We start from the raw sequence: 27,975 nt of genomic DNA on the forward strand, positions 1-27,975 counted from the left end.
TGTTTGGCGCCAAGTAACCTTTCCTCTGATCACAGCTTGCTTGGTCTCGCAATGAATCCTGGGATATCCAAGAATACCGAGGATACATCGGACCCGTCCTTCAAATCGGGCAAAAAGAAGGACGCATTTTAAGGCTGCATAACGGGGACTCTTGGAATCCGACCAGACCTCGGCGCCGCGCTATGACGTAATCGGCCTTCAAATCCGGTCTTCTAAGGATGTGTCCTTGGTTTTCGAACAGAGCAGTTGACTGGTTGGGCAAACTCCCACGCACCCTCTAGGATCCTGCTGAGGGTGTAGAGCTGATCCATTGTTCCACGTCCAGGACGAAAACCACACTGCTCTTCCTGAATCTGAGATTCGACTATCTGACAAACCCTCCTTTCCAGAACCCCGGAATAGACCTCACCAGGGAGGCTTAAGAGTTAGTTTACTTTGTCGTTGGAACAAACCCTCTGATACCCATTTTTAAATAGTGGGACAACCACCCCAGTCTGCCAATCCAGGGGAACTGCCCCTGATGTCTACGCAATGTTGCAGAGTCGCATTAACCAACACAGCCCCACAACATCTAGAGCCTTAAGGTACTCAGGGCGAATCTCATCCACCCCAGTGCCCTTGCCACAGAGGAGCTTTTTAACCACCTCAGTGACTTCAGCACTAGATATGGTAGAACCCGACCTGGAGCCTCAATAGAAGACGTGCCAGTGGGATTAAGGAGGTCTTAGAAGTACTCTGCCCACTGACACACAACATCCCGAGTTGAGGAGCACACCCGCATCACTATAAATAGTGTTGGTACTGCACTGCTTCCCCCTCTTGAGACGCTGGATTGTGGACCAGAATTGCTTCGAAGCCATATGGAAGTCTTTCTTTATGGCCTCTCTGAACTCTTCCAGTGCCGGAGTTTTTGCCTCAGTGACCAGCCAAGCCACTTGCCACTTTGACTGCCGGTACACATCAGCTGTTTCTGGAGTCCCACGGGTCAATAAAGCCCAATAGGACTCCTTCTTCAGTTTGACAGCTTCCCTCACAGCTGGTGTCCTCCAGCTATATCTCATTTTCACAAATTTATCATTCAGTTTTATTGCTATGTAGATGACGACCAGCTCTACTTTTCCATTAAACCTAATTCTCCACTTCCTACTACCTCCCTCGTCACCTGCTTATCTGGAATACAACCTTACTTGTAAGGTCAATTTAACCTTTTAATCAAACAGTGGTAAATGTGAAATAAATCAGTTCTGGACATACCTTCCCCTTTCTTGCCATGTATAACCCTGTCACCATCTTTTCACCTCCCACATTGATTACTGTAATGCTCACCTTTTGGCCTTCCTCAAAAATCCTCCTATTAACTTCAGATGGTTCAAAAACTCAGCAGCCTGCAATCTCACCTAAACAGAGTCTTTCCTCTATTTCACCCGTATCCTCTAGCAGCAGCAATTGCCTCCAGTTAATTCAAAACAGAATTCAGCCTTGAACCGATCTCAAACTGTGGAGTTGTTCCTAACAAGACATCCATAATATTGACTCTACCCATGACAAACTAAAAACTCACCCTTTAAGAGAACATTTACTGTAGTATTATGCTGTGTTATTAAACTGTAGTTTTGTTATTTTATATGGGGTCTATTAGTGACCTAAAGGGCTCCTTTAAATTGGATGTTTTATCAGTATTGTCATAAAAACCGTTAATTTGGTTTAGTGTTTGTTGGAATATAAAGAGTACATTTCTAGCTTTATAATTTTTTTTGTTTCATTTTAAAGCTGGACCTAAGTGGTATACTTAAATGTATTTTATAACTTAATAAAACTCTAGCTGTAAAAATTGGGTTAACAAAATATTTACATTTTAGTAAAATGGGATTTCTTTTTATGAAGAAATGTTATAACATAGTATTAAGTACAAAAATATAGTTTTCCAATAAGAATACATTTGTCTCTATATTCCTTCTTCAGGGATTAAGAATTTCAAAGTATAATATTGAATTGTAAAATTTCCTATGGTACCTCACCTTTCATAATGACAGAGAACATTTTAAAACAATCAATAATGTATACATCCCTTGTCATTGCTTTAAAGGCTTTTTCATTACATAAATATTACACATACATAAAATATATTGTATTAATAAAAACCTTGACACTTTATTTTATGCAATTCTTTTTCTTGAAAGAAAATTCCTTTAAAAGGTCTTGTTTAATTAAAGGTTAGGGATCTAATGTTTTTTTTTTTTTTTTGCTAAATACTTCACATAATCCAACGAAGAGGATAAGGGCCACTGAAAAAAAATTTAAAAAGTTAACTGATTTTTAAATTTTATGTCAGTATAATATGAGAAAAAAGTCAGAATTCAGACTTGTTTTCCTCACAGTTCTGACTTTAATCTTGGAGTTATGACTTTTTTTTTCTTACAGTTCTGACTTTAATTTCAAAATTCTGACTTTTTCCTCATAATTTTGACTTTAATCTCAGAATACTGACTTTTTTTCTTGCAATTCTGACTTTAATCTTAGAATTCTGACTGAATTTTGACAGCCAAAAAACATGTTAGCATCAAGCCGTAGCCATGTCTGTTGTTTTAATCACCTTCTGCTCTTCCATTAGTGAAATAGATTCACCGGGGACCGCTCGGACACGTAAAAAGTCGCCTAATCCGGTCATTTTCCACCAAAGTGTTACTGGCCCTCCCAAACAACTCACATCTTTGTCAGTGAAGCTGAGTGCTCCTACATCTCTTGGTGCCTATCTACATTAAGATCCAAAATTCTGAGATTAAAGTTGGAATTTTGGGAAAAAAGTCAAGATTCTGAGATTAAAGTCAGAATTTTGAGAAAAAAAGTCAAGATTCTGAGATTAAAGTCAGAATTCTGAGATTAAAGTCAGACTTCTGACTTTTTTCCCATATTAAACCGAAATAATATTTTAAAAATCAGGTAACTTTTTTTTTAATTTGCCCTAATCCTCTTCCGTATAATCCAAAGTTTCAGCAATTTCACATTGTTAAGAACACTTACAAACACATAAGACTTCTAGAGAATCCACCAAACACTGTCACCTGTTTCTAGGTCAACTATTTCAGAAGCACAGCTGAAATATTTGTCAAACTAAAAACTAAAACAAACTGTCTAACAAAGTCTGAGAAAACTCAGGAATTTCACCAGGAAGTTTGAGTTGTTAAGTATGATGTAAACCTACGACGGAGTATTAGGGCCACACATGAAGAGAAAAAATGTTTTTGCCATGACGAGATTAAACTCGACATGTCGACATTAAACTCAACATTTCGAGAATAAAGTTGAAATGTCATGTTGAGTTTAATCTCGACGTGTCGACAATAAAGTTTAAATTAGTTCAAAAGAGCCAACCGCTGGACAGGATACATGCACAGAATCCTATACAGTTGCAGCACGTCAAAGACTACCTTCACTCTTAAAACGCAGACTACAGCTGTGGAGCGCGGTTGCTCTTTTCTCCAAACTTTGGAATGTCGAGATTAAAGTCGCCACGATATATCAACTTTATTCTCGAAATGGCGAGTTTAAAGTCGACACGTCGAGATTAAACTCAACATGACATTTCAACTTTATTCTCAAAATGTTGAGTTTAATGTCGACATGTCGACATGTCGAGTTTAATCTCGTCATGGCAAAAATATTTTTTCTCTTCATGTGTGGCCCTAATACTCCGTCGTAGACTCGCGCTCTTTCTTCCTGTCCGGGTTTTCTGTTTCACCGGCCGCTCATATGCTAATTATCTTCGATAGCAAAGATGGCGGCCTAGCAGCATTGAAATCCTCCCCGTAACGATTTACTAAATTAAGCATTAGTTGACTTTTGGTTCTTAGGAGAAATAACTAATTCCTTACCGCGTTGGGCTTCTAATAGAAGATATGTTATGAGAAAACGCGAAAAGTGTAATTTGAGGAGGAGCAGGCCACTATTAGCCGAGGGTTTCCCGTTGTGTGGCTCTGTGCGCAGCGGAGAAGCTAACTAGCCTTTACCTTCATTTTTTTTAAAATGGCTCCGGTGCAGATCGGGTCAGATGGGCAACTCGTCCCACTCGGGGGTCCAGTTGTCTCGGGTCCACAACCACCTGCTCCCGGAACCCCAGCAACACAGGGCGTCAAATTAAGCCTGCTTATTGAATTTCTTCTCCAGAGGACTTACCATGAAATTACCCTACTGGCGGAGCTGTAAGTAACAGTTAGCTTAGCAGGCCGGAGGCGGGCTAACCGGCTGACGTTTGTAAACTTGAGAGAACTTTAAAGCTAGAAATTCCCTGCGTATTATGGATAATGAGGGGTTGTTAAATAGAAATTGGTGTTAATAACAGACCATAACAGCTTTAAGATAAGTGGCCAGATGTTTACCACGATTTACATCACTGTTAAAGCTATAGCCAAAGTTTTCTGTTAAATAATAGTACATATGGAGTGACACATTTTGATAAACATGTCATTTTGTGTTTTTATTTGTTGTGCTGATTACCCGTAATTCTTGTACTTAATCTAAATAAATCCTCTCTGCTCCATACAAGCTCCTACCTTCACATCACTCCCTCCTATAAATAAAGCATTTAATTAGAGTTGATCCGCTTTTATATTCTATCACTATTCTGTTTGCAAGTGTTGATTTTAAATAAGCAAATATTCTGTATGACAACAACAAAATGTTTGCATCTGTGAGGGTCACTGGGTCATGTTATGCTAAAGTTTGAAACGGATTTTAAAGTCATAAAGAAAAAATATTCCTCAGAATTATTAGCTTTTAAGTTCTTTTAATTAATGCTCGAGAAAGGGAGAAGCATGTACTGATGCAGGGCTAACCCTACCTGTTGTTTTGGCACTGCCGGTCAGCTGGCTTAAAGAAGGCTTCTGCTTTTCCTTGACTTATAAGAAAGGAGAAAAAAAAACTGAAAATAGTATAGTAACTATTATGACAGAATATTAGGGCCAGGCTCAAGATTTTTTTTTTTCGAGAATAAAGTTGTAATAGTAGGATAATAAAGTTATAATACAGCAAAAATAAATTTGTGATATTATTTGAATAAAGTCATAACATTACTAGAATAAAATTGTAACATTATTAGAATAAACTCGTAATATTTCTAGAATAAAGTCATAATATTATGAGAAAAATGTTGAAAAATGAACAGAATTAGGTCATTATACCACAAAGCTTCGAGCTCTGACCGAAAGCCGATCAGCAGCACCAAAGAGCAACCTGAGTTCACTCTGACATACCGATTTTGATGCTGCTGTGCTAAAATATTCCCTTATTTGTCAAACTGATGCCAAAATATACCTTCACATGATGCTTGACAATCCTCATTTTAGGGAATAAATGCATAGAAACTCAATTAATAAATCAAATTCTTGGTATTTTTATTTTTTGAGGGGGGGTTCACATACCTTCATAAGAGCACTACCTGTTCTATGTTTGAACGGTTTTCCATTCTTGCAACAAAACTAACAACAACAGTAGTGGAGTTTGGAGATGCAATCCACTTCTAATATCTTTAGCTACTCTAATTTATTAAGAAGTTTTGCAATCACACTTTTTCTCTCACTCCTTAATTGGTAGTTGGCTGCATATTTAGCATGCCTTTCCTGGAAATAGCTTTCCAAATTAATCTTTTTTTTATTTGACAACTTCTCATTACAAAGTAAACATGTAGGCATGTTGTTGTAAACAGCGTGAATATTTCATACCGACCCTTGCCTAGAAGGGGCGGGCATTTATTTTATCTTATCTGGTCATTACAATTTTGATTTATTGTCTTATCATCACTAATTAGTATTAGTGATGATAAGATCTCAAAAGAATTGATGAATTGTTCATTTTATTTTTAATATATATATTTATATATATTTTTTTTTTTTTCATTGGGGCATTGGCAATTTCGAACAATATTCTTAAATGTTGTTACTGGGATTATTTGTGATTAAAAAGGCCTATTTTAAATTTGTATACTTTTTCAAGAGTAGAGTCTGATTGCGGGGCTCTGACTACTGTGGCATGAATTCACAACTATACAGTTATCTAGGAACAACTTCAATATTCTCGTCATCACGATATTGTGACAAAATATCGTTATGAGATTTTAAGGCCATATCACTCAGCCCTATTGCCTAGATGGGATATTTAATGGAAATTCCTGCAGAAATAAAACTAATGGATTTGCATCACATGCTAATTTTCTTTGAAAAACCATAGCCAAGCTCAGAGTTCTCCAATTGCTACAACCATAAAAGTTAGATCAATGTACAAATGCCTGACAATCAGAAAGTCAGAGGTGGTTTGACTGCTTTTTAGTACCAAGAGTTGTGGAAATTCTTTTTATTGATTACGGTGGTACAGGTACAGTGTAAATCCACAAATTTCAAAGGTGTTGATTATTGCCCCTGCCGTTGGTTTGCTATCCACAGCAGTATCCATAAGTGCTTGGGTGGTGATCAGAATAAATTATCAAAAAAAATAAAGGCAAGTCACCTCGCCTCCATTGTAGCCTAGCTGCTGTCAGCATGCCCCAGGGCAGCTGCGGCTACAGGGTAGCTTGCCACCATCAATGTATGAATGACTTATTGCAGTGTTTTGAGCTTTGGAGTCCTTTGACTTGATAAGGCGCTATATGAGGGGAGGCATTTACCATTTATTTGCCATGAAGATCAGACGGCTTTAAAACCTTGTAAGAGGTGTTAATGCTGTCATTTACATTAATCTGAAAACTATGTTGTTTTGCAGACTCCCCCGAAAGACTGACATGGAGCGGTATGTTTGTTTCTAAATGTTTCCTCTTATTTATTAGATAAAAAAAAAAAACTTTTTTTAACTCGATGTTTGTTTTTAAACTGCTTTTCTTTCATTTCTTGTTTAATTATTGTAGAGATCTTTGAATTGTCTTTGTAGTGAATTGTGCTATACTAATAACCTTGCCTTGCCTTAAAGGAAAATTGAGATTGTCCAGTTTGCAAGTCGCACCAGGCAGCTTTTTGTACGTCTTCTTGCTCTGGTGAAGTGGGCAAGCAATGCAGGGAAAGTTGAGAAGTGTGCGGTAAGTTGTGTTTAATGAAATCCCACCACTTCATGTCACGTTGCTTATTATCCTGACCTCCGCTCTTTCAAATGGTTTGTGTTGAAACAGATGATTTCCAGCTTCCTGGATCAGCAGGCCATCCTGTTTGTGGATACGGCTGATAGACTGGCTCTGCTAGCGCGGGATGCCCTCGTACACGCCCGCTTACCCAGCTTTGCCATCCCTTTTGCCATCGACGTCCTGACGACAGGATCATACCCACGCTTGCCCACATGCATACGCGTTAGTCTTAATAATTCATTTTTTGACAGTTAGAAATTATCCTGGATAAACCAATGATGCAGAATTTGATATTCTGGTTTGTTTGTCTTTCTTATCATATATCTTTCTCTCCCTATTTAGGATAAAATAATTCCTCCAGACCCCATTACTAAAACAGAAAAGCAGACCACTTTAAACCAGCTTAATCAGATTTTACGACACCGCCTTGTCACCACTGACTTACCACCGCAGCTGGCAAATCTCACAGTTGGTAAGCAGTTGATGTATACATAAGGCATTTTAACTGTCTGCTCTTGAACTTTTTTTTTTTCACTTCTTCTATTGCTTTGCATTATATAAATTTTATACTTACTCTGTTCCTTTGTGTATTCTTTAGCTAATGGGCGTGTTAAGTTTCGGGTGGAGGGTGAGTTTGAAGCCACTCTAACGGTCATGGGAGACGATCCTGATATTCCCTGGCGGCTGCTGAAGCTGGAAATTCTAGTGGAGGACAAAGAAACTGGAGGTGATGCAACTAATTATATAACTTTATGTCCATATTAATTACGTGGGCAAGTCTAATGTTTTTAACTCTCCATGCTTCCTTGCAGATGGACGAGCTTTGGTCCACAGCTTGCAGGTGAACTTTATCCACGAGTTGGTCCAGGCACGTCTTTGTGCTGATGAAAAACCCCTACAGGACATGTACAACTGTCTGCGTATCCTTTTAAGATTTGTTTACTTGACTACACCATACTTGCCAACATTAGGTTGTGAAAAATAAATAAAAGATTTTTTTTCTTTTTGTTTTTTCACCAGATTATTCGGCCCAAAGGGTAACTCTTATTTCTTGCCTTGTATATTAAACCTGACAAAGGAATAATCTTACAATGTTGTTTCTTTGCATTAAGTTATTGATTTTTTTTTTTTAAGGATAATGGGGAAAAAAGCAGTTTTAATCATGAATATGAGTACCATAAGTCTAAATAGTAATATTTAGTTTGCGGTACTGCGGATCAAACTAAAAAGTGTGAATCACTGACTGCCACCATCTAAAGGGTTAATTGGCTGCTGCCATGAAGAAAAGTGGCCACAGCCGCTAAAATTGAACTTCAGATTCATGCAATTTAAAAGAGGAAACTTATTCAAAATAGTAACTTCTCTTACAGTTTGTGTAATTTGTTAGCAGCAGAGATGTTTCTGTGAGTCTACAGAACAGTAAGCTTGCAGGGGATATACACTCACCGGCCACTTTATTAGGTACCTCATGCTAGTAACGGGTTGGACCCCCTTTTGCCTTCAGAACTGCCTCAATTCTTGGTGGCATAGATTCAACAAGGTGCTGGAAGCATTCTTCAGGGAGTTTGGTCCATATTGACATTTGAGTACAGTGAACTCATTGTCATGTTCAGGAAACCAGTCTGAGATGATTCCAGCTTTATGACATGGCGCATTATCCTGCTGAAAGTAGCCATCAGAAGTTGGGTACATTGTGGTCATAAAGGGATGGACATGGTCAGCAACAATACTCAGGTAGGCTGTGGCGTTGCAACGATGCTCAATTGGTACCAAGGGGCCCAAATAGTGCCAAGAAAATATTCCCCACACCATGACACCACCACCACCAGCCTGAACCGTTGATACATGGCAGGATGGATCCATGCTTTCATGTTGTAGATGTCAAATTCTGACCCTACCATCCGAATGTCGCAGCAGAAATCGAGACTCATCAGACCAGGCAACGTTTTTCCAATCTTCTATTGTCCAATTTCCATGAGCTTGTGCAAATTGTAGCCTCAGTTTCCTGTTCTTAGCTGAAAGGAGTGGCACCCGGTGTGGTCTTCTGCTGCTGTAGCCCATCTGCCTCAAAGTTCGACGTACTGTGCGTTCAGAGATGCTCTTCTGCCCACCGTGGTTGTAACGGGTGGTTATTTGAGTCACTGTTGCCCTTCTATCAGCTCGAACCAGTCTGGCCATTCTCCTCTTACCTCTGGCATCAACAAGGCATTTCCGCCCACAGAACTGCCGCTCACTGGATGTTTTTTCTTTTTCGGACCATTCTCTGTAAACCCTAGAGATGGCTGTGCGTGAAAATCTCAGTAGATCAGCAGTTTCTGAAATACTCAGACCGGCCCTTCTGGCACCAACAATCATGCCACGTTCAAAGTCTCTCAAATCACCTTTCTTCCCCATACTGATGCTCGGTCTGAACTGCAGGAGATTGTCTTGACCATGTCTACATGCCTAAATGCACTGAGTTGCCGCCATGTGATTGGCTGCTTAGAAATTAAGTGTTAACGAGCAGTTGGACAGGTGTACCTAATAAAGTGGCCGGTGAGTGTATGTCACAGTATCTGGTCACTAGGGTTGTCAGATACTATGACCTAGATCACCCACAAGCTTAGTCTTTTCCTTCCCCGAATAATCGGGAGAAATTACTTATAGGGAGTAGAGACACGGGAATGGATTTTCACTCCTGTCCCGTCCCACTCCCACAGAAAAAAATTGTGTCCCGTCCCGATCCCGGGCCAGAGTAGAAATCTAAATCCTGTCCCGTCCCACTCCTGGTGAAATTACTCCCACTCCCATCCCGCTCCCATTCAGAATGACTCCTGCTCCCACACCACTCCCATTCTTGTTGTCTTCAATAAGATTTCTGCCAATACATTGAATCTGAATTTCTTTTGAGCGCGGGTGAAAAACTCAGAGCGGAAGCACTGTTGGTTTTTGGGTCGTGTATTTTTTTTGACTCGCATTATAGTGTAGGCTTCAAGGAAAAAAACTACAAAATGGCGGCGCCAGTACTGGATTTTTTTTCTTTCTATTTTATTTTTTGGCATCGATCCTAGTTTTTTTTAGTTACTATTGGTTTGCTCCCACTCCCGTCTGCTCCTGTTAATGTTTAATCCTGTACCGTCCCAATCACGTGATCGTTACTAATACTGACTCCCATCCCACGGGAATCCCGTGACCCGTGGGATTCCTGAAAAAATGTCAGTGTCTAATAGGGGGCTCTGCAGAAAATAACATTAAAAATCAAGAGTCTACTGTGCAGATTGGGGTAGTTGGCCAGTATCTCACACAAGGCTTTTTTAGCTGTTTCCCGGTCTGGATAAATGTACAGAACAAAACGGAAAACATTTAGGGAAAATACTGGCATTTCTAGAATCTGTATCTTGCAGTTTTACAAGTTGCATTCATCCAACAATCGGACTTGTTTTTTCTTGTATTTTTTTACACATTCCAAATTCAAAGACAAACCAGTGTAGAAATATCCCATACATTTTGTGTGACTCTTTCCATTTACCTATAAAGAAATGGCTACAAAACATTAGCAAGAGAGACGACATTTAAAGACATGTATACCTTTCCTTCAACTATTCTGGTTTTGTCCAGCTCTGCTCTGACCCTCTGCAGCAGGGTGTGTGTGTTTGTTAAAGCATATAGAGTATTGACTGATCAACAAGACAGGTGCAGAATTCCAATGAGAGTCACAGCTGCAGTAATGCATCCTGCTTAGCTCCCTTTCATTAATGCCTAAATAACAAAGCAGCTTTTTGTTTCTCCCAAAGAAAGAGCAGCACTGTTCCTGCAAGCATTGGTCATTGGAGGTGTTTTTTTTAATATGTGTGTGTGTGTGTGTACCCTTCTACACCTGCTGACATGTTTATGAAAAACAGCTAGATTAAATGTTCCTGCCAATTGCAGAATATCATGTATTTAGTTAAAAAATAACATCAGACCAAAACAATTTTGCCACAGTCTTCAAATGTGTTTCTGGTGAGATGTAGCTTTCATGTTGAAAGAGAAAGTAGTCACTTTGCTATAATCAAAGTCTTAATCAAGCAAGTCTGCGCTAATCACAATGCTAATCAGTACATCTCTGCACTCCCTTTCACCCACTAGCATGTCAAAGAGCAGTCTGTGTGAGGCACAGACTGCCCTTTAACTAATAATCTACATCTTGAAGGATGTGCAAGTCTGTGTGTTTTGAATGTTGATGACAGGAAAAGTAAGATACTCAACCATCTACCTTGATCTGTAAATTTCCTCCCAGCACACTTTCTTTAACTGCACCCTGCCCAGATTCCTTTTGTTTGTCACTGCAGCTCGAAGTGCTCCATTCTCAGACACTCATGCTGATCAGAGAGCGATGGGGAGACTTGGTGCAGGAGGAGAAATATGTTCCAGCAAAATACCTCACGCTTTCTGTCTGGAAGTGAGACTTCTAAGCTTTTTAAAAAGGAAAAAAAAAGGGCCTATAAATAGAGAAACATAAAAAATTGACCAAATGCTTTTTTGGTTTCCTTTCAGCCAACAGGTTTTGGGTCGAAAAACGGGCACAGCGTCCGTGCATAAAGTAACAATCAAGATCGATGAATCAGATGGATCTAAGCCATTGCAAATATGTCATGAACCTGCGCTTCCTTCCTGTGACTCCAAGTTAATGGAGCGAGCAATGAAGGTAAAGAAATGGGTTGTGTTCCGAAAGTAATGCAAAATTTAAGCCACTAAGATTTCAAAAATAACTAAATAAATGCTTATATAGTAATTATATGTTTTCTTTTTGTCTAGATTGACCATCTATCAGTGGAGAAACTGTTGATTGACAGCGTGCACGCCCGCGCCCATCAGAAGCTGCAGGAACTCAAGGCCATTTTAAAGACCAGCAATCCCAGTGACAACTGTATGTCTTTTACCTTCAGTTGGCAGAAGCATTAAACAAATCCGTTAGAAATCTGTTGCTAAGCTTATAAACCAGCGCCCTCAATAGATGATTGTTAAACACACTGTAGGATCATTTTTAAACTGTGGAAAATCCCTCCATTTGAATACTTCAGTAAGGGGAACGTTTTTATTTTTTTGCTTGCTAATTTTTTCATGATATCTAGAGAAAATATTCTTGAGGTGGGCATAGAGATTGCTTACTGCCCTCTCTGGCCACATGTCTTAGATCTAGGGCTGCAACTAACGATTATTTAAAAAATCGATGAATCGGCCGATTATTTTTTCGATTAATCGATGAATCGGACAAAAAATATTTTTTTATATTAACCTCTTTATTCCAAACATTTTAGACAGAACGAGCAAGCACACAAGTACAGGTTGCTCATTAACTGTACTGGTGCAATATGAAAAATAAATGTTTGTGTTAAAACTACGCAAACTTACATGAGAAATGTAGCTGTACATCCACAAAATATAGGATACTTTGTTTCATAAAGCCCAAAAAAATACATTTTTGCTTTTAAAAGCCCCTAAGGGGTTCAAACAATAGGCCCCCCCATTTCAACAAATTAGTTTTTTTTTAGACTAGAAGAGTTCTGCCATTTAAGACAGGAAAGTATAGCAGTTAAAGTTGCTACTTGAGAAAATACTTAACCATAGAGATAAAAATAGCCCTGTGATTCAAATTATAAATTGTATTTGGAATAAAAATAAGAGAACTAGGGGCGCTGACTGCAGCGCTGAGAGGGACTCCTGCGGGAGAACGGGGTTGGGATGGGGGAGGCACCCCACGGCAGCAGCTGCCGACGGCGGCGGATGACGCATTAATCGCGCGACACAACTAATCGATGATGAAATTCGTTGCCAACGCTTTTAAAAGTCGATTTTTATCGATTTTATCGATTCGTTGTTGCAGCCCTACTTAGATCATTATGCTGCTAAGGCGTATTAATCACTGTGTCCTACCTCCATTTGCAGAATTGTTTTAAACTGGTCAACTGGTCGACGTTTAGCTTGAAGGATGAATGCCACAGCATGGAAAGTGGTTTCAATTCCAGAAGTAAACTGGGCCACTCACATTTACCTTCTTTCTTTGATATTCGTCTGTGGCCTTTTCTGTCCATCTGATTGTTTTTTTATTTTTTATTTCCTGTTGGAATCATTCAGATTGGTTGGCTCGCCTCAGGAAGAGGCAACTATGAGAGTGGACTATGAGGAATAACTTTAGCTTTAGGCTCATTCAGTTTTGGTGATTTCTAGACCTGATTGGTTTTGGTGGCCAAATAAATGAAATCACTTTACAAGAAATCCCAAACGTATGAAGGGAACTGTAGTTTATTATCTTTGATTTTGGTTTATAATCACCAATTTTTCGGGTGTCAGTCTGGTTGATTTGTCTGGTGAATGTTTAACTATCATATTTAGAGTCAAATAATAGTTTTATTCTCCTGTATATGTTTCTCCAGCATTCATTGAAACTGCTTTGCCCACATTGGTGATTCCCATCCTTGAGCCTTGTGGTCGCTCAGAGTGCCTGCACATTTTTGTCGATCTTCATTCTGGCATGTTTCAACCCATGCTTTATGGATTAGGTAAGCAGGAGCAAATGGTAACTCTAATCTAAACTTGGTTCTTATGCCACTCGTGTGTCATTTCTATTTTTTTATAACAATCAGCCCGTAAATTATTTATTCTTGTATTTTAATTTGGTTACTTGTAATTTGTGGTCGTTTTCAGTTAAACATGGAGGTGCTAACTTTTGTCTGCTTGTGTTTAAGGCATTGCTAATACATGCATCTTGTTATGATGGTGATTGGTTGTTTTTTCTCACCTTTCTGATCCTTAAAACATGATTCGTTTGTTTTTTCATAGATCAGTCCATGCTGGATGATATTGAAAAGAACATCAATGATGATATGAAACGCATACTTTCTTGGCTTCAGCAGCTCAAGTAAGTTAAATATATTAAGACTATTTCTAGCTGTTAAAGGAATAACAGTGAATTGATTGCGAGACATTATTTTTACTGGTGTTTAAAGTGATAAATTACAGGTAATATCAATTAATGGGATATACTATTCTTTTAAATAAATAAAAAGATGAAAGTGAGGCTGTTTGTCAGTGAATCCATCACCAAAGAGCACAATTATGGTTCTTATGAAAAAAATAATGCCGTTAAAAAACAAAATAAAAAAAAGGTTTGGGATTTTTTTTCTTTTCTTTTTGCCAATAATTTTCTATGTATATTTTAAAAAATCGTATTGCCTTTAGAATATTTAATGTTAATTGTTCACAAATGTAGGAATTTGCCTTTGGCTTCACATGGTGGTTAGAAAAACAACAACAAAAGAATTAAAAGCACAATAAGGTAATAAATAAACAGATACAACTTCTATTTTGAAGAAATGGCCCAGGATTAACACTGTTGCATTTGGGATAAAAGATTTTTGGCTGCTCCATATCGCCCTCTACAGGAGAGCTAAATAAATCACCAAAACAGCTGGTGACCTCAGCACAGTCGGCTCTATCCACAACTCCACTACTTCCTGAACTTTCTTTACTGGATGAACCAATTAATCCAGGTTCCCCTAACCTCAGTAACCATGACAACAATGGACGGACACACCTGGATTAATCGGTTCATCCAGTAAAAGACAGGAAACGAAGAAGCTGCCTCAAAGCAGATCTAAAGTGCTTTCAGTTTTTGTTGATTTTGGTTCCCCTCAGTGGACAAAAGCTGTAATTTTTTTGCCTGAAGGGAGACCGTATTTCCCATGAGGAGCAGCGCATTGTCTGGGAAAAAAAAAAAGATCAACCGGTCGTTTCCAGTGCTGTTAGAAAGATGACTATCTAATAACTCGAACTGTGGCGAAACGATGTCATGTGACGATGTTAAAAATTTGGTGCCGTATTCCTGCTCTGCTGCTGCCCCTACTCCACCTCCCCTGACTTGTCAGCGAGTGATGTGGTTATGAATTTAGAACCTTGAAATAGATCTTATTTTTGATAATTTCAAAATAAGCACACATAGATCCCAACCAGAATGTTCCGCAATGCTTGAATGTCAATCCTGCATAATTTCCACTAATATACAGTCTCTTAGGGAAACTTAGTCGCATCGACCTCCATCTTTTTAACAAATGGGGAAAGGGGCAAGTGACGTAAGCCGTAAAGCGGTCTGTCTGTTTGTAGTTGTTTTGTGTGGCGGGGTTACTGACACCTTTGTATTTATTTTTCAACAAAAAAAAACAGTTTTTGATGCTAGCATGACTTAAACCCTGCAGTACAATGCCATGCATGTTTTAGATGTTTCTCTGCTTTAACACACCTGATTCAGATGATGGCAGTTCAGTATAGCCTGTTAGTCTGCCATCAGTTAAAAATGAACAGGCTTCACTGAACTACAATTGTCTGAGTCAGATGTGTTAAATCAGGGAAACATCTAAAACATGCAGGGAAGTTTGCCTGGAGGAGAAAAACAACGACTTAAACAATAGTGTCTGTTTGGATAGGATATGGCCAAAACTTATACCCTAATTGATTTAAATATAGTTTTGATATCTATATGAAATACATAAAAGCCTCAAATGGACTCTTAAGAATACCCACATACTCTGTGACAATTGTTTTTTTCTCCATTTATAGAACTCCTGTCTTAAAACATTTTAGAAATATTTGCTTTAAAAAGATCCAAATGCACAAAACTACAGAAAACCTAAATACTTTAATGTATGTTGAAATGTCTGAAATGTCACATCGATGTCATACTGAAGTAAATCACGCTGAGATTGATGTTAAATTATAATCCCGCTACAGATTTTGTGTATTTTCTCAATGTAGACACCTAATTTTGAGATCTTCTTAAGGGTGCTAACATTTCCAAACCATGATTGCTCCTCTGCAAACAGAGTTTAAAAGCAATAGAAAATAAAATTATCTAACTTTTTTGTATTTTGTTTGGTCTTCCTCTTCTTTGCTTCCAGTCTCGCGCTCCCCGGCTTTCTTGCTTCCTGGAGTTAGTCCCTGATAGTAGAGTTAACAATTTGTAGCTTTTAGGAAAAAAAAAATCAATTTTCTTTTTCTAATTTTACATCTGTGAATGACACCAAAAATAGCTTATATCGAGTTGATCTCAGCAATGGCATCGCCACTAAAGTGTGTTTCTTGTCCATGCAGGGTGGTTGGGCTTTCTTAAGCTTTCAAGGCTAATGCCCCTCTAAGAATATTTAATCTTAGATGTTATTATAGTTTCTATATTTTCCTTTTTAGAAGATAAAAATGTCTACATGTTTGATTAAACTTCTTTCCACAAACCCTCCTACTGCAAACATGTTAATCAGAAGAGAAGTTAAGATAAACGACTTGTACACTTCTGCCCCCTTGTGGTTATGTCAAAACATTTTAACTATATGCTATTTACTTACATGGAATATGGGTGTAGACCCATTTGCTCATTTCATTCATTTAGGTCAGAAAACCATTGCTATTTAAAAACTATGTTAACTTCGACCCCTATCGATGAGTTGTTATTGTTGGACACCATGAGCGTAATGAAAAGATCTCCTTCCTACTCTTTCTGGCTAGGTTCTGGTTGGGGGAGCAGCGATGTCGACAGTCAGTGAAACACCTCCCCACCGTTTGCTCAGACATCCTTCATCTCTCCAATTCATCCTCTCACCCAGTCGGCAACTTATCGAAGCACAAACTCTTTATCAAGCTCACTCGTCTCCCACAGTACTACATTGTGAGTTTATTAGCTTACTTGTTACCTTATGATATATGGGTTTTTTTATGCTTTCTTTAAAATCTTTTTGGGTTTTTTTTTTCCCTCCTGCACAGGTGGTGGAAATGCTTGAAGTGCCTAGTAGTCCCACATCATTACAGTACAAATACTACTTCCTATCAGTTTGTCAGTTAGAGGGAGAGGATGGGCATATGAGTGCACAACTCTTTCAGCTTTTTAAACCCAACCTGGAGCACCTTGTCCAGGACCCAACAACAGGGAGAGAGACTCGACCCGGATCAAAAAGAAAGGTACCTGTACAATAAGTAGTGACTGATCGAGTTTAAAACTTCCTCTAAATCTGCGTGGTTGATTATTAGATGATGGATGAACAGATACAAATGCATCCAAAATAATCTGATTTTATCTTAATCTGTTTTAAACTCTATTTGCATTTCACTCTTTTTTTGTTGGTCCATTACAATAGAAGCCAAGTTGAATATTTTGGTAGAAGTGTGAGGTTGTGGGGGGAAATATCAGGAAGAGGAAAAGTATCTGACGACAATATCACCCTAATCATTTTTCTGCCCTTTAGATTGTGGGAGATCAAGGGGACTCTGAGCCTAAGAAACCCAAAAGGTCTGGAGAAATGTGTGCTTTCAACAAAGAGCTGGCTCATCTCGTAGCCATATGCGATACCAACATGCCTTTTATTGGTCTCAGAACGGAGGTCAGTCCAGGTTATGTAACATTCTGTGTTGCTGGATTGAAGGCTGGTGGTTTCCATCTGATCTTCCATGTTCTTCTTTGTTTTTCCGAGTAGCTTTCTAATATGGGCATTCCGAACGAGGGAGTCCAGGTGGAAGGAGACGGAAGTAGCCATGCAATACGACTGCTAAAGTAATACAAACCTGCACGCTTTCATGTGGTTCATGTTTTTTAAGCTGTAGGAGGCTAAACTATTTTGGCTCTTTTTTTCTAGGATCCCCCGTTGTAGAGACGTTGGGGAGGAGACCAGGAGAGCTTTGGAGCGCTCTCTACTGGACAGCACCATCCGCTTGCAGGGCAGGAATAACCGAACCTGGGTGGCTGAGTTGGTGCTGGCCAACTGTCCTCTCAGCAGCACAAACAGCAAGGAACAAGGTGCTTTCGCTTTTACCAGACACAATATTTAATTACCTAAAAAACTGCTATTACTCTAGCATTTCGTTATTCAGAAAATTGTAACAAATAATGTAAAATAGTTTATGTTTCTTTATTCTATTTATGTAGAATAATGTTCCTCTGCCTTCTCTGTTCTGTTAGCCCCCACACGGCATGTGTATTTGACCTATGAAAACCCTCTGTCCGAGCCGGTGGGCGGGAGGAAGGTTGTGGAGATGTTACTAAACGACTGGAAAGCCATCAGCCAGCTCTATCAATGTGTTCTGAACTTTTCTCGTGCACTGCCAGGTAGGTGTTTGCCTTCGCCGTCACTTTTGGTAAAAACAGTGCCTCACATGAGGACTTTGAAATGATTTTCAGATGTTTGTCTGTTTTCTAGCCTTTAAAAGAATCCACCGCACCTCCTGTTTGTTTTCCATCCATTTCTTTATTCATCATTCTGACCACCTTGCTGCTTATCTGTCAGTCCCTTTGATTGTCCGTCTCTACATCCATCTGCCGTCTATCCATTTGTCCTTAACTTCCTCTATTTGAGTTTTGTCTCTCTGTTAATCATTTTTCTAACAGCATCATTTTTATAGGTTCAGTATTTTAAAGATCTGTGTTTTAAATTAAAGCTTGGAAAGGAAGGAGATTCTGACATGAAAATGTCTGAACCCTGCATCTTTCAGGCTCCTTTAGGGTTTCTTTAATGTTATATCTTAGATTAAATGTTAGTGTCCTGGTAAACATATTTCAAATGCTGGGATTTCTTCCTTTCAGAAATGCCACCTTACCTTAGCCAGTTCTCTGAGGTGCGGCTGTATAACTACCGTAAGCTGGTGCTGTGCTACGGCTCCACCAAAGGAAGCTCCGTCACCATCCAGTGGAACTCCAACACGCAGCGCTTCCACCTGGCCCTGGGCACTGTGGGGCCCAACTCGGGCTGCTCCAACTGCCATAACATCATCCTCCATCAGCTGCAGGAGATTTTCAACAAGAACCCAAATGTGATGCAGCTGCTGCAGGTACACACAGTCAAACCTTTAAGACGACTTTGTTTGTTACACATGACATTCGTTGTGAATATTAAAACAAAAAAACATTTTTTTAAATCGTTTCTTTGTGTTTGTCCAGGTGCTCTACGACACCCAAGCTCCTCTCAATGCAATCAACAAGCTACCGACAGTGCCCATGCTGGGGCTCACCCAGCGCACCAACACTGCCTACCAGTGTTTCTCCATTCTGCCCCAGTCGCCCACACATATCCGCCTGGCGTTCCGTAACATGTACTGCATCGACATTTACTGCCGCAGCCGAGGAGTGGTGGCCATCCGAGACGGAGCCTACAGCCTGTTTGACAACACTAAGATTGTGGAAGGATTTTACCCCGCTCCAGGACTCAAGGTAAGCATGAGGAAGAAAAGAGAGAATCGTTCTTTTTCCCTGTTTGGCTTTATTGCTTTACTTTTCTTTGTCCTCTCTCCCTTTAGACATTCCTTAACATGTTTGTAGACAGCAATCAAGATGCCCGCAGGCGTTCAGTCAATGAGGATGACAACCCTCCCTCCCCTGTAGGTGTAGATGTGATGGACAGTCTGATGACCCAGCTCCAGTCTCATCAGCAGGCCCAGCCTATGAGAGGAGGCGGTGGGGGTGTATACCCCCCGCTTACGTCGCCACCACCAAATTATCTTGCCAATGTAACTCCATCGCCTTCCATGATGCCCACCCAGTCCCCAGGTAAGGGGCCTCAGGGTTCTCTCCTATATTTGAGAGTGTGGAGCTTTTTTTACATTTTTTTTTATCATCTCATCAAGGCACCAGGCATTTCTCAGTTCTTTTTGTTTATTTTAAAGAATTTTTTGTCGTCAACCTTCATGCCCGCCGACATATTTGTGTCCAGGCCAAACTGTTTGTCACAGAGGCAGAGAAAAAGCTTATGCAACCATTAGGGCTGCAACAACGAATCGATAAAAATCGACTTTTAAAAGCGTTGGCAACGAATTTAATCATCGATTAGTTGTGTCGCGCGATTAATGCGTCATCCGCCGCCGCCGTCATCCCGGGGAAGAAAAAAAAATATGGCGGAGCGAGTCAGCGCCGCAGTTGTGTTGCCAACTCAGCGACTTTTTAGACCCCTCCAGCGACTATTTTTTTAAAAAGCGACTAGCGACAAATCTGGCGACTTTTTACGGTGTCACTGGCGGCTTTTGGAGACTCTTACGTGAAAGCATGTATCGTTCCTGCTCTTGTCCTCCAGCGGCAGCTGCTGCTGTGGGGCACCTCCCCCATCCCAACCCCGTTCTCCCTCTCCCACAGGAATCCCTCTCAGTGCTGCAGTCCGAGCCGCGGGATTTTAGTGAGGAGTTTACCCTCAGCGTCCAGACTGCAAATGAAGCGCGCATGCCCCGGGATTGACGGCGCAAATTGATCACAATAATTAAAATAGCCTGCGCTTTGTAAAGTGAAAAAAGTCGTAACATGCAACTTTTGTAAAAAACAAATGAGCATGGCACGGAAGCACCACTGTTATGACGCAGCACCTGAAAAGAAAACACGTTGGAGCCTTCAATGGCAGTGAAGATAGCTGATCAGCAGGATGAGTAACCATGTTTGTTTCATTTTAAAGTGGGGAAACGTAAGTTAGTTTCTCAGGTAGCTCATCTGATGCTTTCCTTAGCTTGTTAGTAGGTTACAGACAGTGATAAGGTTGGCTACTTATTTTACTTTTAATTTCATTTGAATTAGCTTAAGCAGCGTTTATATTTTCTTTATAAATAAATTAATTTGCAAATTATGAGGGCAAGGCTTTTAAAGTTTAAATCTTCTGGCAAAGAAAGTAAAGAAGATCCTGCAATTTATGGAAGTAAAGCAGAATAAAATCCAGCAAGATCAGTAATATGTCAAATAATTATCTGCCACATTCCCATGTAAATATCTGTCTTTGGAGGATGTGTTTTTTAGCACCCCTAGTTCTCTCATTTTTATTCCAAATACAATTTATAATTTGAATCACAGGGCTATTTTTATTTCTATGGTTCAGTATTTTCTCAAGTAGCATCTTTAACTGCTATACTTTCCTGTCTTAAAAGGCAGAACTCTTCTAGTCTAAAAAAACCTCATTTGTTGAAATGGGGGGGCCTATTGTTTGAACCCCTTAGGGGCTTTAAAAAACAAAAATGCCTGTCTCTTTTTGCGCTTTATGAAACAAAGTACCCTATATTTTGTGGATGTACAGCTACATTTCTCATGTAAGTTTGCATAGTTTTAACACAAACATTTATTTTTCATATTGCACCAGTACAGTTAATGAGCAACCTGTACTTGTGTGCTTGTTTGTTCTGTCTAAAATGTTTATTTTGGAATAAAGAGGTTAATATAAAAAAAATATTTTGTGTCCGATTCATCGATTAATCGAAAAAATAATCGTCCGATTCATCGATTTTCAAAATAATCGTTAGTTGCAGCCCTAGCAACCATGTGTGTGCCCTTTTTGGTTTTGTAGGAACATGGGATTATTTATCTCTCATGCAACATATGCTCACATCACAGCTGAGAAGAAGCAAAGCATGTGTTCATTTATGCCCCTCCCCCCTCCCCCATTGATCTCCATCTCAGCCCACCAAACACAGGCTGCAGCTTTTCTGTCCAGCTTCAGCTCGGATGCTGATGAGAGATTGCGAGCGTGTGTGAGGGCAGCAGTTTTCATCCATGGAGTCTTATGAGCCATTCGATGTATGTATGTGTGTGTATGCAGGGAACATCCATGCCTCTGGCTCCCCTAGTGGAGCTCTGAGGGCACCCTCTCCTTTTGGCCCCACCCCGTCTCCATCGTCTCTGGGCATAGCCATGGGCCAGACCAGCTTTGCCAGTCCCCACGGTAAGCAGCAGGGAGGGCCGTAAAATCCTCTCTGCTAGCTAAAGGCATTAATGGGCTAAACTGCACATGAGTTGGGCTTTCGGTAAACTGTAAACATTTAAGAGACGGTTATGAGGCCAGGGCACACAGTGGTGTCTTTCTTTTGATTTTTTTTATTATGACTTTAATTGTAAAGTTTCATGATTGTCTCCCTTCTACCTAGGTCCCCTGGACCCCAGCTCTCCTTACACCATGGTGTCTCCCAGCCATAGGGGCCAGTGGCCCGGCTCACCGCAGGTTTCAGGACCTTCTCCTGGGGCCAGAATCCCTGGCATGTCTCCTGGTAATCCTTCCCTGCACTCACCTATTCCTGACCCCAATTCTCCACGTGCTGGGAGTAGTAAGTACCACGCTCCTGCTTACACTCACTTAAGAGCTGCATAATGTCTTTTAAACGAATCATCGTTGAAATATCATTCTGTGCTTTGATCAAAATTTTGTATAAATGCAATATTTGTTGGTTATAACAGTCTAAAAGTCTCACAGCAGGAAAAAGTAATTTTTAGGTAATTTAAATTTTTCTTTAAAAGGTTTAGTTTCATTGTCAGTTTGACAAACTAATTTCCTGGTGACACATTAATTAACCTCTTCTTTATTCATGAATAGCTCAGATACAAAACAGCTTTGAATGTAAAAAAAACATTTCCTGGTAGATGCCTTTATGTAGGTGCTTCTAAATCAGTTTGAAATCTGAAATGTCACAGGGCTCCTCTCCCCTCAGTCACAGCTTCCACATTCCAGGGGGTCGATGTAGGTTCATTCTGGTGGCAACTAGGTGTAGTGAGTCAAAATAAAACCTTAATCCTGACTCTCTTAACAGATGATCAGACACATGATTTGTCTTCATGGATTTGGAAATAATTAAACCATTTCTGCTTATCATGATTGAATTTGTTGCAATTAGAAATAAAATAAAACACATACTTTGGGGTCTAATAAAAACTGTTTATTATGCGTTTATTCAGCTGATCTTTCTGATTTAACGCTTGTTTTTGGGCTTGAATGTTTGTAAAATATGTTAAAATTGTCATCCTGGTATTTATATATTTTTTATATCCATATAGGCAATAAGTCCTTTTTAAAACCCAGTGACAAAGGGCTTAAATAACTTGATAATTGTAAATCCTTTGAGTTTTAGAGCTACTTGGGTTAGATGTTAGCGGGCTGCTAGCATTCACCTTTCTTCTCTCTTTGCCTTAGGTTCCCAAGTCATGCCCACCAGTATGCCTCCTCCCCGGAAGTTACCTCAGCGCCCCTGGGCTGCATCCATCCCCACCATCCTCTCCCACAATGCCTTACATGTGCTTCTGCTCCCCTCGCCCACTCCCTGCCTGGTGGCGGGCCTAGCAGGGAGCTACCTCTGCTCCCCGCTGGAGCGCTTTTTGGGTTCGGTCATCATGAGGCGGCACCTACAGAGGATCATCCAGCAGGAGGCGAACGTGGGTGTCGCATCAGATTGTTCTTATAAGCTGTTACATTTAGCTTTTTACATCATAATTTGCAGCTGTGTGACGAGCTGTTATATCTGCTTCAGTTGTCGATTGTGAACTCCAACGAGCCAGGCGTGATCATATTCAAAACCGACGTTCTCAAGTGTCGAGTGGCTCTCAATCCAAAGAACTATCAGACCCTGCAGCTTAAAGTTACCCCGGAAAACACAGGTCCATGGTCTCAGGAGGAGCTTCAGGTGCTGGAGCGGTTCTTTGAGACCCGTGTAAGTTAAAAAAAAGTCTCTTTAAATCCCAAATAGAACTCCTCTGTTATTTATCTCATTGATTGGTTTTCTTTTAATCCCTTTTGTCAGGTTGCTGGTCCTCCCTTTAAATTCAACACTCTGAGTGCCTTCACCAAACTGCTGGGGGCTCAAACCAACGTTCTCAGAGACTGTGTGCGCATCATGAAGCTGGAACTGGTGTGTAGCCTTTGTTTGAACAGCTTCTTTTACCTTATTAATGAATTAAGTTGTTTTTTATAGAAAATGTAGAAATATCACCATTTCTTTTTGCACACACAAAATAAAAAAAAAAAATGTATGGTTTAAATTGTTAATTAGAATAGAATATAATTCAGCTTTATTGTCGGCGGTCGGGTAGGTGTGGGGTTAAGGGTCTTGCTCAGAGACCCAGAGTGGCATTGAACTCATAACCCCTGGGATCCAAGCACAAAGCCCTAACCACAAGGCCGCCACTACCCCAATAGAAAGACAGTGTTGCCTTTAATAATCTTTTGGATACGTTTCCTCTTTATATACTTTATTTCACAGAAAGGAGTACAGATGAGCATTTTAAGGTCAATTTCCAGTTTCATTATCTTTGAACTTTGATCTGTTAATTCTGGTATATTTTTTAATAGCTATAATTTGGGATGGTACTGGTCACATTTGAACCAATTATGTACCGATGCCTGCTGCCTCAGGTTCTCAGCGGTACCTATTTTTGATAGATGCAAACATTAAATCGAAACACTAGGCTTATTTACCTGAAGGAGATTAAGATAATTGTGATGCTGTAGCCTCTTTTTGCTAGCAGCGAGCGGCTAAGGAATGCAAAGTGGGACAAATGTAGGAGTTGTAGTGGTGGATCTAAAGGCTGTTCAAAATTGTTTTCCCTTCAGCCATGTAACCAAATGACTCTTCAGATTATAAGTATTCCCTCTGCTGGCCATTTGCTTGTATCAAGTGTTTTCTGCATCATATTATGGAAAGTGGAGCCCTCTTCTCAAGCGTTTTCTGTTAGGAACCTGTCACACCTTGATGATTTAGCTATTGTATGCCTGATGTCCCAGAATCTTTTAAAACATTGCATGAACTATCTTTGTATTTTTTCAATTTTGAGCGTATACATAGCGTATTCATAATGAGTCCAGAACTTATGTCCAACGACAGCTTAACCTATGCATAACTCATGGCAGCAAAATGCCCATGAAATGTCACAAGCCAGTGTCTTGAGGGGAGCAGCGATGCACCCGGAGATGCCCCGCCTGCATAAAAAGATTTATTTGATCGAGATATTAACTTAGTTGCTGTTTACTTTACGGTCAAAAAAAAAAAAAGAAGAACTAAAAGGAAAAAAAGAAGGTTTGCTAACACAGCACATTCAGCGGCAGGTCTGCTAGGAAATTTGTTGCCAGTTGGTGTGAACGCAGGGAGGATCCATCACACTCACCTTCTTGCTCACCCTATGACCCTCTTTCATACCAAAACGCTGCCAATACTCCGTTATACAGTAGCTGTAAGTTAGAAACATGTTCAGCAGTCGTCTGGAATACGTCAAATATGTTAATATGCGTTGGAGATAAGTTCTTGATAAGTTACGCATAACTTGCTCTTAATGTATGTCAACGATCAGATAACTTACCTGTAACTACGCTGTCATACGTCGAGAAATTTTGAGCATGCTCAAATTTCTCAACGTACTTGCTGTATGTCTACGTGTGCCAGCGTACTTCAGCGTGCTCATTACTTATCCAACGTATCCAGCGTTTCTGCCAGATTTTTTGTACATCAGGCATACGCTCTCTAAATCGTCAAAGTGTGACAGGGGCTTTAGCCATACTTGCTCTGTCATCACGCATCATAGGTTTTTCAAAATAAGGTTTTTTACACCTTGATGGGTTTTTTTTTTTTTTTTGGTCCATTCAAAGTTTTATTTTGCAATACTGCTACTGGAACTTACCTTGTAAAAAAGTAAGATGGTGAAGCATATTTGACTGAGTATTATTTTATTCAGTTTGAGTGTCATGATTACTGGAGCCGTAGATGAATTATGGATATATCATGTTTTTTACATCTGCCACTGTCGTGTTGTTTTTAAGAATTTTTGCCTGATGAATCATATTCATATGCAATAATAATTGCATTACTTATTTAATGGAAATACTGCAATTGGGAAAGTTGGCATTTTTGAAACTAGTAGAATATTGACAGTTCCTCATTTGTAATGGAGATACAACTTGTGATGTAGTTAAGTACCAAAACAAGGTATCAAAAGTAAAAATTCTTTCCATATTTGGATACAATCCAAGAAGATTAGAGGAAAAATAAAAAAGATAACCTTCAGAAAGCTTCTTTTTCCCGCAGTGCAAAGGATTAACATTTATTTCTATCGGGGACAGAGATAACGTCCCAATTGTGGTAGTGAACAGTCATTGTTTAACAGGCTTCCATTGTTGCAGTTGTTTTTCTTTAGAGTAAAGTAAGCATCAGAGAAGGTAGATCCTGAACTCTTAGATTTTTAAAAGGTTGCCCATATTTTCACATTTCTCATTTTCATATTATACTAAAATCCCTCGCTTCTTGTTCCCACTGCAGTTCCCTGACCAGGCTGGACAGCTCAAGTGGAACGTCCAGTTCTGTCTCACCATCCCTCCCAGTGCTCCCCCCATCGCCCCTCCTGGGACCATCGCTGTGGTGCTTAAGGCCAAAATGCTTTTCTTTGTAAGCTGCGGCTCCCTCCTACCTTGACTCTCATTACAACCTTTAGATAACTGGAGAATTCTGACAGTGTTTGTTTTGCAATATTTGTCCCACAGCTGCAGCTGACCCAGCGTATCCCAGTGCCCCAGGAGCCGGTGAACATTATCGTGCCCATTGTGTATGACTTGGCCACGGGGATCACTCAGCAGGCTGATATTCCGAGACAGCACAGCTCCTCTGGGGCTGCAGCGCTTTTGGTCTCCAATATCCTTAAGAGGTTCAGTGAGATCCATCCTGCCAGGCAGGGTAAGAGCCAATCATACATTAACCCTATTAAACCACTGGATATTCTCATTCTGACTTTCCTATGCACTTTATTTTTTCAGGTGAGTGTACCATATTTGCATCTGTTCAAGAGCTGATGGCCACCCTCACGCTTCCCCCGAACACTCGATAGTAGATCCAGCTAAATCAGACCTTTTGCTGAAACCAAACTAGCGTCACCTAAGATCAAGCACGGGAAGTCCGGAGCAGACATGACTACAAAGAGGAAAAGCTGTGTTCCATTTCTTTCCATCACCATCTAAATGCTAAAACATCAACTGGTCTTCAGTTTGCTGAATGCAAAAATATAAAGTAAATGTATTATTTTTGTCCTCCAGGCACTTGTAAACAAAATTATCTATTGAAAATTAAGATTGTTTACAAAATATGTACATTGTTGTAAATTTGCTTGTCAGAGAAACTTCAGGTGAGATAGATCCTTGCGAGAATGTTTTTTGTTTTTCTTTTTCCATGTCTGATTATACTGTAGTATTGGGATAGATTCCTTAGCACACTATTTAATGATCTTCCTGCCTTTACTTTGTCAGTATCTCTGCTTTTTTATTTGAATTTTCTTCATTTTCTATACTCTAAAGCTGTGATAAACTTTATAAGCCAGTTGTATTTTACTAAGATTCATTATAAGTCCTGACTGAAGGATTTGAAGACATGCTGTCTGACTTTGCTATTTAATAAACAAAGCCTTGAGTCGGTTTGTGTTTGAAGGGTTTTCTATTTGGGGTAGAATATCGAAGTACTCGTTTGTTTTTCTAATTAGGTTAATGAGCTGCCATTTTTGAAAGAAATGTAAATATTTATGTTCCTCTAAGGCTGGAACCAGCCATCTATTGCTCCTCACCATACAGGAACCTATATCATTATGCAGCTCTTGGGGAAATGAGTCCAGTGAAAGATAACCCGAAACTCTATTAATAATGTGTTGGTTTAGCTTTTTTTTCCCTTTCAAATAAGTATATAGCCTCTGTCTACTTCAGGAACTGGTTCTTGAGGCACATATGAATATTCCCAGGGTTGTCAAACCGGAGCGCAGCATTTGGTCTTTAATGCTTGCAAATAGAGCAGCAGCCTGCAAACCTGAAATAGTCTGAACAAAACCCAATAAGACTTCAAAATTATCTGGACAATTTACTGAAGATAAATTGTCTTCATTTTTCATCGTAAGTTTAGCTGCTCTTCATCCTCATCCCATCACTGCAAAAACGGATGTAAAGATTTCTAAGTAAATGCTTTAAGCCCAGGTCAACTGTCTTTTGAATATAACGATTCGTCAGTAATGTTTCTGCTGGTTGGTTCTGTTTGTTTTTCGCTATAGTCAGGTTATGAAGTATAGATTTCCACTGCAGTGTTTTCACGAAATTCAGTCTAAGAAATTATTTGGGGAAAAAAATCTAATTCTG

At 39.7% G+C, this 27,975-nt stretch overlaps 1 protein-coding gene across 2 annotated transcripts; it reads left to right on the top strand.

The window, feature by feature from the left end:
- The first annotated feature begins 3,745 nt into the window (after positions 1 to 3,745).
- med14 (mediator complex subunit 14) lies at positions 3,746 to 27,270 on the top strand. Of its 2 annotated transcripts, XM_038284801.1 has the most exons (29): positions 3,746 to 4,199; positions 6,751 to 6,777; positions 6,955 to 7,060; positions 7,151 to 7,324; positions 7,445 to 7,574; positions 7,701 to 7,829; positions 7,915 to 8,022; positions 11,390 to 11,522; positions 11,618 to 11,768; positions 11,879 to 11,990; positions 13,498 to 13,623; positions 13,904 to 13,982; positions 16,616 to 16,775; positions 16,871 to 17,065; positions 17,350 to 17,484; positions 17,578 to 17,654; positions 17,737 to 17,897; positions 18,060 to 18,206; positions 18,681 to 18,925; positions 19,035 to 19,304; positions 19,391 to 19,640; positions 21,658 to 21,780; positions 21,983 to 22,159; positions 23,020 to 23,258; positions 23,354 to 23,533; positions 23,624 to 23,731; positions 26,129 to 26,254; positions 26,350 to 26,539; positions 26,620 to 27,270. In XM_038284801.1, exons 1-29 carry the CDS (start codon positions 4,024 to 4,026, stop codon positions 26,688 to 26,690), a joined length of 4,305 nt encoding a protein of 1,434 aa, XP_038140729.1. In that variant the 5' UTR covers positions 3,746 to 4,023; the 3' UTR covers positions 26,691 to 27,270. The 2 variants fall into 2 exon arrangements, with proteins under 2 accessions (XP_038140729.1, XP_038140730.1); XM_038284802.1 differs by lacking the exon at positions 21,658 to 21,780.
- The last annotated feature ends 705 nt before the right edge of the window (positions 27,271 to 27,975 follow it).

Source organism: Cyprinodon tularosa, unplaced genomic scaffold (assembly GCF_016077235.1).
Source record: "Cyprinodon tularosa strain WSP-4 unplaced genomic scaffold, ASM1607723v1 ctg202, whole genome shotgun sequence".
Taxonomy (NCBI): domain Eukaryota; kingdom Metazoa; phylum Chordata; class Actinopteri; order Cyprinodontiformes; family Cyprinodontidae; genus Cyprinodon; species Cyprinodon tularosa.